Raw genomic sequence first — 12,935 nt, 5'->3', positions numbered from 1 at the left:
GCAACGAACGCCTAGCACAGCGGCAGCATCGAGGAACAGGACAGGACTGATGAAAACACTCAGGAATTAGGTAGACGGCGTCAAAAGCCATGGAATTCATGATACTCTGCTCAAACTGTAATGAATGGCACCTCTGCCAGCACTGTAAACTGTTCCGCACCCCCTTCTCTGCCAGCCCATTTAGGTTTGACATGTGACCTGACAGATCTCTGCCTGCCACCGCTCTATCAGCCCAGCACAGCCCATCACAGCACATCACAGCACAGCCACCTCGCCTTGTTACAATATAGTCTAAGCCTAGATTCTCGGGTTCAACCCTAACCCGACCCGACCCGACCCGAGTTAAGGCCTAACTAGTACTAACTTAAACAACTAGTATAATTATATATTCGTAAAGTTATAAATTATTATATTAGCCCAGAGCCCTCCTAGAGTAGCCCAGCGAGCCCAGCGGTCTCATGGGTTGCATAAGACGCAGACTTACCTTGACACCCAGGGCGGCCCAGGGCTGTCAGGGTCGCGCGGGAAATTTTGCTAATGTTACGGATTCGGCTAAACATCGGAACAACGGACGCCTAATATCTTAGATAACGATCAGGCCACCAGCCAAGCGTTGATGCGATCAGGCCACCAGCTAAGCGTTGATGCGACTCAGGGAGCGCATCCTTATTACTAGTATACTCCCCGCATGAGAGGCGCATTCCTTCCTCTCTCATGCTTAGAGTCGTGTACAGTATCAATCATATACTATAGGGGTATCTATACACTCTTATCGCTAGACTCTACCTACTTGCCAAGAAATCCCTAACAAGTATAAAGAAGTTAAAGTTATTTATCGACACATTATAGATCGGTCTTATTAGATGGTTTATATACGATGGTGAAATAATATAAAAAGACGTATATAGAATGTTAGTTTAGCGATTCGCGGAGGATTAAAGAAGAGATAAAGTCCACCTACGTTAATAAAAGATAAGAGACTATTTATGTGGATGTGGCGCTAATGCTAAAATCGCGGGGGAAAGCCTACCTTATGGAGGCTAGGAGTGCTTTCTCCGGATGGGTGGAAGCGCGCGGGTTAACTAGGAATAACAGCATATCAGTGGTAAAATTTCTCTAAGAGAATTTAATCTGTCGTCATAGGATATTTAGAGAGCTGGTGGTGTTCCCGTCCGTGTTTTAGACTCAATAAGGGAAGAGAACCTACCCTTATTGCGAGCTTCTTCTCATAGTGCTGCGGATCTGCCCCCTAGGCAATAATAGAGCTAGGTGATCGATGAGTATACTGCTAAGTGTCGGACGACGTCGTCCTATGGATGAGAGAGGGAGGGATGTAATAAGGTAAGGTGGCTGTATAGTGCTGGGCTGGTGAACTAGCAGGGCAGAGATCTATTAGGTCATATGTTAAATCTAATTAGAGAGAGCTAAGAGCAGAACAGTTCATAGTGCTGGTAGTGTACCATTCTCTACAGTTTGAGGAGAGTAACAAGTTATCATAGTTCTTTTGATACCGTCTAGCTATTCCTAAGTGTTTTATCAGTCCTGTCCCCCCGCTCAATACCGCCAGACAGCTAGGCGTTGGTTACCCTAGCTGTCGCCCCTCTGTTTGGTGTTGGTGGTGTTGTCCCGTCAGTGCCAACCAGAAAGGCGTTCTCTATCCCCGACCTGCTGGACAGGCCTCTGTGCGTTGTTGCACGTGCATGCCGAACCCTGAAGTGCTCTGTTACAATATATCTACTGATATTGGAAGCGATGAGGCGATTTATTGGCGAAGTCTGCGTGAGCCGGCCAGATCAAGATGGGAGTACTTGAGTATTGCAGCCTCAAGACGATGCGTGGTTGATGCGAGGTGACCAGCTTCTCAACGGAGCACATTCTGCGCGGGACTGATTCACAGGAGCATAAAATTTGGTGCTCGATTGGCTGCCTGTATGTGTTCATAATTTCCATGGCCTCGTGGTAGCACTTCCGCTCCCCCTGAAGGAATTCTGGACCGTGGATTCTGCGTGTGGTTGGTATACTCTCAGTGGGCCCCGCAACCCCTTGATTCAAAATTCGGTGTCATACTGCCTAGCCCGCCCGATGCCGTCCAACGTTGATTTTGTAGAAGCCGCACATCTCCTCGAAGATGTCGCCATTCATCTGGATAAAATTCTCTCGCTGGGATCGAATGGCCGGGTCAGGTACCGAACGGACCTTTCAAAACGTCCATTTTGCCTCGAGCATGCTTGTCAGGGGTAGGTTCATCTAGCACGGTGGTAGGGTGGCTTTTAAGCTCTTGCGGGATCAGGACAGGGGCCACCGGTGTAATATGGGCGAAAATAGCCCTGGCCTCGACGTCCGAGCAAATGATGACCTGGTATGCATCCGCATCGTGGCTGATGCCGTGAGCTGCCAGTGCCATGGGTGTACCACTGTCAAAGTGGACGGCTTCTGGCTTAACAGCTACCCGCATTATCCCTGTGTAGACCGGTAGCTCGTGTGCCAGGCGCGTCGAGCGGTTCATAAGCAACATGTGAAGGTCGGAAAGTTGCTGTATCGCCCGTCTGATGGCCGACTGACACCTCTCTTCATAGTCCAGGTGCTGTCTCTGTTTCTGTTTCCGCATCCAGTTAATACCCCTGTCCCAGGGCGGATTGGGACTTGAAAGGGCCTTTAGGAAGTCCTTCGCGTTGATCGTTCGGTTTGGTAGTTTGGCTATCCCGGGCGCTGTTGCACATCTTCGGAAGGCAGCGTACGCAGATGACCCAGTGGAATTTCGCACGCTGTTGGACTTTGTTCGGACTGTTCATCTTCGTCCCGGCTCCACCTAGCAATCTCGGTGTTCATGTGACGATTGTCTTCTGTTCTGCTTGCAACATATGCAGGCGATAATGCATACGTGGTAACAGGAAGAGGAGTCCGCCATCAAGCCATTTGGAACCCCTGGTGCGAAGTATGATGATTGATGCGAGTAAAGATGTCCACCGCTTCGCGGCAGCCTCCATGTCTTTTCGCCATCCTGTTGATACCTGGTAGTAATTTTTGCCATGCGCGTTGGAAAAATTCCGTTCACCGAGGCTCTGCATAGATACGTCAGGCGGAAGGGCTTCACTCTCCTTGAGGTATACGAAAACTGCCCTCAGAGAAGCAATCCACACCAAGTGTCCAGCACCTAGCCGAATGAACACGTGAGGCTCTGTTCTTGACATTGTGACCTTCGTCCAAGACGACATTTTAACAGGTTTTTGAAGACTGACGCACACGCTGTGGCCGAGTCCACCAGGTCCTCGTCATCGTCATTCAGCATGGCCAGGACTAAAATGATTCGAGTTCGACGCTTCACGACGCCTTCTTCCAGGCTATGAGCATCCTCAGTAGGTAGTACCAGACTAGCCAGCTTGTATTTTAGGTCGGCTGCTGCCTTGCGATCCAGATGACAATGTTAGCCATGGATTCTGTTGACACTCGAGACGAGGGGAAGCGGTTATAGGCGACAGTGATACTTTTGTTCGGTTGTCACACTATTACAGAGTCCCACCAAATAAAAGTGTCACTGTCGCTCGGGGTGCGGGGCTGTGAGTGTAGGGACGATTTAAAGGGGACTTACCGGGCTCGGTGGGAACTACCACCAACGCGCGAGACTAGAAGGTCTCATACACTAACAACACGACGTCTTGGTGGTCCATGTGACTTATCAGTTGATGTGCCTCTACGGCGTGGCTGGTTAGGAGGGTTGCGCGGGTCTCAGTCAGCATAGAAGACGTGGAGGCACAGAAGACACTGAAACCGGGAGCGTAGTTCTTTCAGCCATTCATACTGGACCGGGCCTGGGGAAACACCAGAGTGGGGCGGGTATCAACCTCCTTCCCCTGTCGAAGCTGCTCATCGATGTATTTGGCGCGAAAGTAGATGGCCGCAAGGACCTTAATAGTTTAGCCCATGCCGCAGTCCAGGGCATCGTGCCCCCTCCATATGATTTCGTGCCTTAATTTGTTGGCGATGCCATTGATTTGCCACGGCAACAATACCATATTGGACGTTGTACTGTCATGCTGGAGACGGTTCGTGTGCGGCGGGTCTCTATCAACGAACCGGAGGTCCGCGTCCGCGTTGAACTCTGGTGAGCAGCCGAGGCCTGCAAAGGCCTCCTCGTAGCCCTTTGATCGGCATCGAAGCACAAGACAGCCTGCTCATGAGCTTTTGAAGTTCTTGGTGAGAGGTCGGCTCCGCCGTGGTCGTTGATTTTGATTTATAATTTCCAAAGGACTGGTGAAGTTAATTTCGTAGTTGTCCTCTGCAGATGGTATTTTCGCTGTAAAGCTGGCGGTTCGGAAATAAACATCCTGGCATGGAAAGATTGATGGGTAGCTCGCCTCGAATAAGCTGCATAGCTTTAACAGCATCTGTGGTCTCTTCTGTTTGAGGGTCCGGGTAGTTGTATCCAAGGCGCGATCAGCACGTTCTTTCGTGGGGGCCAAGCGTACACAGTCCTCTTCAGTATCCATCATCAGCTCTCTGGCGCAAAAGTATCTGTAGCTCTCTGAAAACTCGCAGGTGATCTCCCGTACAAGTGGCAACACATGTGTCAGGCAGAGAAAGGAAACTTTGCACCCAGCATGCTCAAGGAAGAACAGTATGATATGTGTAATAAGGATAAGTTTTCTTCTCCACTTGGAGAACGGTTTTGGGCTGACATAAAAACAGGACAGGGGGATCTTGGGGAGATGGTACTTGTCGAGAGGAGAGGGGTACTTATAGTCTTGGGAAGGATCAACCTCGAGACCTTGGATATGTTGATTCACGGGGCTTGAGTCCGCGACGTATCAGTGACTCATTTCTTTTCACGCAAATATCCAGACTGTCCCGGAAGAGAGAAATTTATAAGCAGAGCGGGACGGAAGAAGGAAAGGGAATTTGACACTTGAACCCATACATTACCTCCAAATAATTTGGGATTTCGTTCACTGCGTCCAAATCGGACTTGCATCGGAAAAGACCACTCTTCCCGCCGAATCATTGAAGGTATGAGATCTCCAACGCGCGGGAATTTGGTCTGTTAACCTGTATTTCAACTTTCATGAGTGACACTGACAATGTACTTCTCTCCCTCCTCTCCAGTTGCAGTCACGACAAGCTGTTGTCCTTCAACATCTTCCTCCTTGTGGACCACGCTGACTTCCTCTTTGTAGTCTTTGTACCAATCCTGTTTACGTTCACCACTCACCAATTCATATCGGGCAGCCGCGACAGCCGCCTGGCGAGATAAATGTATTCCTCTGATGTCGGTATGCGTGGATCCATCGGCAGCCTGGACTGTGCAAAGAACATAGAAGAGATTATCCTCCACTCTTCCATCACCCGGCTTGGATCGAACGCCTAGAGAATTCGGCGTGCTTTCGATTTCGACATCATGAATCTCATCGCCTTTTCGAGCATGGACGACGACATTTTCCCCATGCTTCCATGTTGATGAAGGGTTAGTGATGTCGTTCGTCGCATAGTCGCTCAGGGTACCGCGAGATAATCCCTCATCCACAAGGCGGCGAAGTGCAACCTTCTGGGCTGAATCAAGGTCTGTATAAGTCCCGCAAATTTCAGTGCGGATGATAGGAGGAGATCCAGGTTCCACAGTTGTCCGTTTAATGTGAAACAGGTCAGGAACAAGGGAAGGCCGTCGCTGCATATCGAAAGATTTTCGAATGTGTTTTTTTTTTCGAGACAATGCCTTTGAAGTTACAATTGAAGGGTAAAGACAAGGGGCGGAAGAATTGATGCAACTGCCCCTCTTTCAAGACATGGCCTTACCTATTGACCTTTGAAAAGAGGGAGGGGTAATAAGCTCTGCGCATGTGCGTATGCTAGGGCATCGATGGCATGACTGATGGGATCTTGTGACTATGGAAAGGCCCGAGCTGTGAAAGGAGGAGTTGCAAGCTTTAACCCCGCAAATGATTGTGGGAAGGGGTAGGATGATGTAGGGTCATGAATACGAGGTTGGCGGTAGCCAGTCGGATGTAACAAAGGGTCGAACACGCAAGATTGGCCAACAAATGGCTGGACATGTTGGAACGATGGATGCGGCTGGATGTTGTTGATGTGTACCCGGGACCCTGTACTCGGTATGAGGTCGTCAAAAAGAGGCTGAAAAGGAGCAAAAGGGACATGGCTGGTGTGGGTCTGATGGCTATCTCTGGTTGGTCGAAATTCTAACCACTGATATTTGGCATTTTAATCCGCAGTTGAAATCGAGCTTCAACATGCAACACGCAACTTGATCGTTTCGTTCAATCGAGTTGAGTTCAAGACACTTCCTCCTCCCATATACCGACGTTGTGCGCGTCCTCCAACATGCCGCCAACATTCCCTAGATTCATTGCCGTCGCGCTCCCGCCTCCTTTCCTCCTTCCTCGATCGCTACTCCGAAAATCCTTAAACGGCTCTCAGAAAAGATGCATGGGCATCCGCTCAATAGACCGACAGCCAAAGCACAACCCTTACAATGTCGTCCCAGGCATTCAACCGCTGCTTTCCACGCCTGCCGCAGCCTTCGAACGAAAATTGAGATCAGACACGCTTCCGTTACGGTCAGGAGCTCTAGCAGTTAAGAAGGGCATGACTGCGGTATATGATGTCGAATCTGGAAAGAGAATACCTTGTACAGTCTTACAGTTGGATCGAAACCAAGTTGTTAGCCACAAGACGCGGAAAAGACATGGATATTATGCGGTCTGTATTGGCAGCGGCACAATTCATCCCAAGAATGTGGCAAAGCCCATGCTCGGCCATTACTCTGTCCAGGGCGTGAGCCCCAAAAGATATCAGCGCGAATTTCGCGTCCGAGGGCCAGAAGGACTGTTACCAGTAGGCGAGGAGATACGAGCCGATTGGTTTATTGCCGGACAGTTCGTGGACACTCGATCAAATTGCAAAGGAAAGGGCTTCGCTGGTCCAATGAAGAGATGGGGTTTCAAAGGTCAACCACGAAGCCACGGTCACTCTCTCAGTCACAGGTCCCATGGCTCAGTGGGCCCGAGTCAAGGAGGTGGTAGTCGTGTATATCCCGGTAAAAAGATGGCCGGGAACATGGGTGGACAGAGGAATACGGTGCAGAATCTGAAGGTCCTGCAGGCGGACGCAGAGAACGGGATTGTCGTTGTACATGGTAAGTCCCTATTCCCATGCTCTAAGACGGCTCGTCAATGCTAATGAATTGTGCGCAGGAGCTGTGAGTGGCCCTAAAGGATGTCTGGTCATGATCCAAGATGCATTGAAGAAACCTTGGCCGGAAGCCCCCCAGCTGCCGAAACCATCCGAGATAGAAGCAACAGTGGTCGAGGCAGAGCCTGCGAAGATCCCCGCATGATATAGCTACACAGCTTTCCGCCCAATTGTATCAATACACTGAGGCTACCAAGGCCTGACTGTATCTTATAACTGTTTACGGAGATTCAATCTGATCCCATTATACGCACAGTCCCATAAATTCATGAACAAACAACGTGTGCCATCGTTGAAAAGGAAAAGGGGGGAAAATATAAATCCTGGAAATGTTTAGTGACAAAGCCGCCTCGGGCACGTGTCTGCCAAACACATTCAGGCTCCCCTATAATCATACCTCAACCCTTGCAATTCGGCCAGCCCCGCATGAACCTCCGACATACTCCTCCTAGTTATAAAGACCATTCCAAAAATGAGGCCAGGAAGCAACAGAAACAGCCACAGCCCCTCCGGCACATCATTCCGTGAGCGATAACCCATTGATGCAATAAATAGCAGCACGCCGATGAAAGCGTTGAGGTAAGGTAGGTATTGATCGATGGGACTTTCGGCGGACGCAAAGAGAAAGGCTGATTGAGACAATCCTGTGCCGTGCGCCTGTCTCTGTCGTGTAATAGGGGTTGTCCGCGGCGGAACGGACAGAGATCCTAATGGGGTCGAGGTAGGGATCATGTACATGATATAGGCGCTGGAGATGAGTGAGGTGATGCTTAATAGGCACAGAAACGCCATGGCTCTTGAAGTCGATATCGAGAGATACCACATGAATGGGAGGGTGACAATCAATGGCAGGCCTGTAAATAGCATGGTGTAGATTGCATTTGTGGATGTCTCCGAGGCCTGAAGGTTTTGGAGGAGGTGTTCTTGTTCTGTTCGATTGTATGAGAACAACATGTCAGGATTTTTTTTTTGAAACTGCCCATCTACAGGTGCAACAATGTAGAAAGGCGGTTTGGCTCATTCCTGACGCTCCGGATTTCCAACAGCGGGAATCATAGCCATCGCTCATTGCGCCAGCATACGTACCTTCTTCATCCATTTCTTCGTGCGACATATTTCCATCATCCTCAGAGGGATACTTGAATGTTTTCCGAAGTCTGGTAGTAGTATCCATCACGTTGATGTAATATATGGTATGGGCGGCGGGACGCTGGAGACCTGATAATTTATGATTTGCGTCCGATTGCCCCAAAAGAGGTTCCAGCGACTGAGATGGAACTCAGAGTTGAATCATCATCTGGACTGTGTCGCAGGATCTCGTCAACGGCAAGCTGTCCAGATGGGAGCCTTGACGGTGACGAAGCCTCGCCCGGAAAAACATAGCTCCGATGAACCGCCAAGACGCTAAAATTCTGCACGACTACGCTTGAGGCAACCTCTTGCCTCGAAAAGACATTCATCAACAACACCAGATTCACGGTACTTTATTTGGTTCAGTGATATCTGCGGTCTTTATAATGGTTTCAAATGGCAGAGAACTGGCCGGACCGATGTCGCCCTACGGACCTTATGCACGGATAGAATGTGTCAGCACCTTCCTGCTTTCTACAGCTCGATAGCCAATGGCTCCATGGGTATGCTCGATTCAGACGTGCATGTTGCTCCGGGCAAACGTCAGCTCCAAGAATTATCGACTACCAATCAGCAACTAATGAGGACCACTAGGAGAAACTGTGGGCATGATGTTAGGAGTTGAAATGGCTCGTCAGCTCTACAAAGTGTAGACGAACGGAACACCATCTAAAATCGAGGAGGTTGCTCACCACCAATCCTGACTAGAGCCTAGTGGTGGATTGAGATCTCCGCGAAGCCTTTGCCGTCGGAGATCATCACTCCGTGTGGCTAACTACAAGTGACATTGTCCACCCATCGTTTGGTGCTAACTTTCTCTGACATGCTGACTGGACAAGAGGCAGATACACTCAGCTATGCAAGGGGGAAGGCTGACCTAAGTTTTGGTGAGTTTCCATATCTAGAATCATCACAGGCCAAAGAAAGAACACAAGAACCTGTTTATGGCTAGTGCGGAACGCCTCAAGGCTCCTTGGCTTGAATAGCATCATGATAACTTCCCCTCAAGGCTCAATGAGGACATTGAGCAAGCAACATCCGCCGAATACGGGGTACCTTCGTTTCTATGTCCTTGCCGTCTTAAGGGATTTACTAGCGCGCGGCAGCTTTCCGCTGAAAAGTTGAATCCACCGCTGCACTATTTAGTTGAACCCTGCTCGCAACGTGAGCAGAGCCACAAGCCTTTAGTCGCGTTATCATGTGGGGAGGGATCGACAAAGGAACGAGGAGGAGGTAAGTATTCTTTCATTGATCTCAGTCTTCGGATGTCGCACATAGACCTCAGGTGATTTAGACATGAACGGTCAGCGGCCCGAAGATCAGAATCTAAGTCAAATCTAAATGACATCTAGCTGGGCATGCAGTTTAACTATTATTATGTCCACTGGAGCATTCAAGGGGAATGGCCGACGTACTCCACATGCCTGCTTCTATGTGGAATATAGTGGTCAACCCACAAGACTAGGTCTTACTCTGGCGACATGGTTGAGTTTGACCGATTCGTCTCCACCCCCAGGGCATACTGACTTGCTGCTGAAGCCCTCTCTTTGGACAAGGTTGAGGTATGCGGAACAATACGAGAAATGTTACTCCGACACCGTTGCCTGGATTTGGTACACTGGCTTGGGGTATCCCACAATGCTATAAAGCTATAAAGGGCAAGCCTTCTGCTTCTGAGCAGGAACAGTTTAAGCGGAGCTGACGAGTTTCGACAAAGTAGCTCCCACAATACATAAGCATATAGTCTTTCCTCTCAGCGAGCTGGAAGAGCCAATCTGCCAGACCCCTTCGAAGCTTAAGATGTCAACATGCAGTTTGTTTATTTGCCCCTGTGTCTAGCCCTAATATCCATCATCTTCTTGCGCTATTATGAGCACCGACGGTACAAGAACCTCCCTCCAGGGCCTCCCCGTCTTCCTCTAATAGGGAACCTCCACCAGGCGCCCGACAAAGTGCCCTGGCGCACCTACGAGCAATGGACCAAGAAATACGGACCAATATTTAGTCTCCAATACGGTCTTAGTACGGTTATTATGCTGGGTACCTACAAGTCTGCACGAGATCTACTTGAGAAGCGGAGCAACATCTACAGCGGCAGGCCGCGATTTGTCATGGCTGATGATAATGTCTCCAAGGGACGTCATATTATGCTGATGACCTATGGTCCGAAGTGGCGAACTCATACCAAGATCCAGGCCTCTGTCTTGAACATCCGTGTGTCTCAGACATATAAACCTGTGCAGGATGTAGAAAGCAAGCAACTGCTTTGTGAATTTCTGTCGGACAATGACTTTGCCAAACTCTACCGCCGTTATACAGCATCTGTGATGTTTTCCCTCGCATACGGTAAAAGAAGTCTCACCGGGAGTGAGCCCGAAATCCTAGGCGCCGACGCCGTCAATGCGAACTTCCTCTTTGCGGGATGGGTAGGGACCTGGATCGTCGACGCCATCCCAATCTTGAATTATCTTCCACAGCCACTTGCTCCATGGAAAAAGACAGCAGAGAAATTCTTCAGACTCGAATCCAGCTTGCATATGGCCAACATGAGCAACGCGGCAAAGACGCCATCATGGAATATGACGAAACAGATCCGTTCGACGAAGGAATCCAAGGAAGTGCCTGACTTGGACATTGCCTATAACGTCGGCATCATTTATGAAGCCGGGCTAGATACCACCAAAATCGCGTTACTTGTATTCACCCTTGCAGCCGCCACACAGCCTCGCTTTATCCAAGTTGCGCAAGCGGAACTCGACAGGGTAGTCGGCCCCGCGCGGTTACCTAGTTTCGAAGACCAAGCTTCCTTACCCTATATCAACGCTGTGGTTAAAGAGGTTCTCCGCTGGCGACCAGTCAGCGCAGGAGGTATCCCCCACGCTGTGATGCAGGAAGACCAATACATGGGATATCGTATTCCCAAGGGCGCCACAGTGATAGGAAACCATTGGTCCATCCACATGGACGAATCTATATTCCCTCAGCCCATGAGCTTTAGACCGGAACGGTGGCTCGAAAACCCGGACTTGCCGTTGTACGCGTTTGGGTTCGGTCGGAGAGCATGCATTGGGCAACACATCAGCAACAACAGCCTGTTCATCATCATCTCGCGAGTTCTCTGGGCGTTTGAGATCAAGAAAGGCCTCGATGAGCAAGGGCAAGAAGTCGAGATCGATGACATGGCGTTCACCAGCGGGTTCAATTCGCAACCCGAGCCGTTTGCGGTCAGGTTTATTCCGAGGTCGCTGAAGGCGGTCGAGGTCGTCAAGAGGGAGTTTGACGATGTCGAAAAGGATATCGACGTGATAATGAAGCGGATACAGGAGGCACAGGGAAGGGTGTTCTAACCATGACGAAAGTCGTAGGGTAGAGCAATTCTTCTAGTGTCGTGAATACGAGACCCGCTGCCAGGAAACAGAATACAACCTCTCCCTAGTGAGTTACATGGATGACCGAATCCTTCCTCGCCTAGGATGGTCACTTCATAAACACGTTCTATAACTGCAGTTTACATGTGCCAAAGCCCTGGAACGTCTCCCAGGTGTGGCTTAAGCAGCCAATAATGTGCTCAGCCTAATATTGGGCACAAGCCTACTGTCTCCCTCGGCAGACTCATGACCTGCAGATTCAGCACCCGCAGGTTTAGTGCCTGCAGATTCACGACCTGCAGGATTCATGACCTGCAGGTTAACCATCCCGACTGACTGCCTCGCCGTCCTTGGGCCATGATAGGGGCGTAACTAACCCACCCCCTCTCCTTCCCTGGTTGTTCGCAATCCTCCCGCATCGGGTATCCAATAAGGGGCCGCGGCCGCGGCCGCGCATTGGCGTGTTGACGCAAACGGGTGTCTTCTAGGTGTGGCACTAACAAGTGGCAGTTAACCTTTGTGATAAGGGATTATGCCTGAGATGTTGGAGTGGTCGTGGTATTTACCGGGGACGCCCACTTGGCCGAGTGAATATCTACAAGTAGGAGGTCACCAGTTGTCAATTCGAAACACTGACCTGTAGAAATTGGGGCACGGAAATTAGGTTCGCTTGATGTTCGGTTCCCACCCCCTGCAAGAAGTGAAGAATTTTCGACGATGGGTTCCTGAACATGGAACGTGGCCCGCCGAGCTGAGGGAGATGACGGGTGATTGAGAAGTTCGGAACTCGGATTCGACCGCCCTGGGGACGCCTGCTGCAAGGAAACAAGCTCATCGCTCGAGCATGGCTTGTCAAGCGCGTGATGGCACCAGCAGGCGGGGATGATGGCATCACTAAACTGTGACGGTCACAGCAGAACACAGCGGTGATGAGGGGCTGTGGAGCGTCTGGGGGTTAGCTGTGGGCGCTTGGGGAACGTGCAGCACTAGCTGCATGGGCATCAAAACCCATCAAAAGTGTTAGCCGAGTTGATGCCTTGTCCTGATGCCCACTCAAGGAAGTCGGGTAATGTCTTCTTCGACGGCGAAACCTTCAGCGAGGGAAAAGAACATGGCCACAGTATGTGTATATATAGGTGTAGAAACATGCCCCCTTCCTTCAATGTCCATTTCTGCTTGTGCAGGCGCCCAAAGACAAGGCTGGCGATAAAAAGGAACCGTCATCGACGCTCATCC

General features: G+C 50.2%; 4 protein-coding genes across 4 annotated transcripts; 2 read left to right on the top strand and 2 right to left on the bottom strand.

Moving 5' to 3' along the window:
* Nucleotides 1–5,050: 5,050 nt before the first annotated feature.
* Nucleotides 5,051–5,665, bottom strand: A1O5_08925 (uncharacterized protein; the record flags this gene model as incomplete). The annotated part of the gene is made up of 1 exon (XM_007749506.1): nt 5,051–5,665. The coding sequence occupies one exon, from the start codon at nt 5,663–5,665 to the stop codon at nt 5,051–5,053; it is 615 nt and encodes a 204-aa protein (XP_007747696.1).
* Nucleotides 5,666–6,330: 665 nt separating this feature from the next.
* Nucleotides 6,331–7,345, top strand: A1O5_08924 (uncharacterized protein; the record flags this gene model as incomplete). The annotated part of the gene is made up of 2 exons (XM_007749505.1): nt 6,331–7,144; nt 7,203–7,345. 2 exons carry the CDS (start codon nt 6,331–6,333, stop codon nt 7,343–7,345), a joined length of 957 nt encoding a protein of 318 aa, XP_007747695.1.
* A 230-nt stretch (nt 7,346–7,575) lies between these two features.
* On the bottom strand, nt 7,576–8,374 carry A1O5_08923 (uncharacterized protein; the record flags this gene model as incomplete). The annotated part of the gene is made up of 2 exons (XM_007749504.1): nt 7,576–8,129; nt 8,287–8,374. 2 exons carry the CDS (start codon nt 8,372–8,374, stop codon nt 7,576–7,578), a joined length of 642 nt encoding a protein of 213 aa, XP_007747694.1.
* A 1,765-nt stretch (nt 8,375–10,139) lies between these two features.
* Nucleotides 10,140–11,678, top strand: A1O5_08922 (uncharacterized protein; the record flags this gene model as incomplete). The annotated part of the gene is made up of 1 exon (XM_007749503.1): nt 10,140–11,678. One exon carries the CDS (start codon nt 10,140–10,142, stop codon nt 11,676–11,678), a length of 1,539 nt encoding a protein of 512 aa, XP_007747693.1.
* Nucleotides 11,679–12,935: the final 1,257 nt, after the last annotated feature.

Source organism: Cladophialophora psammophila (assembly GCF_000585535.1).
Source record: "Cladophialophora psammophila CBS 110553 chromosome Unknown aczJe-supercont1.14, whole genome shotgun sequence".
Classification (NCBI taxonomy): domain Eukaryota; kingdom Fungi; phylum Ascomycota; class Eurotiomycetes; order Chaetothyriales; family Herpotrichiellaceae; genus Cladophialophora; species Cladophialophora psammophila.
Note: the sequence above shows the minus strand (reverse complement) of the source record. Positions and strands in the feature narration are given on the sequence as shown.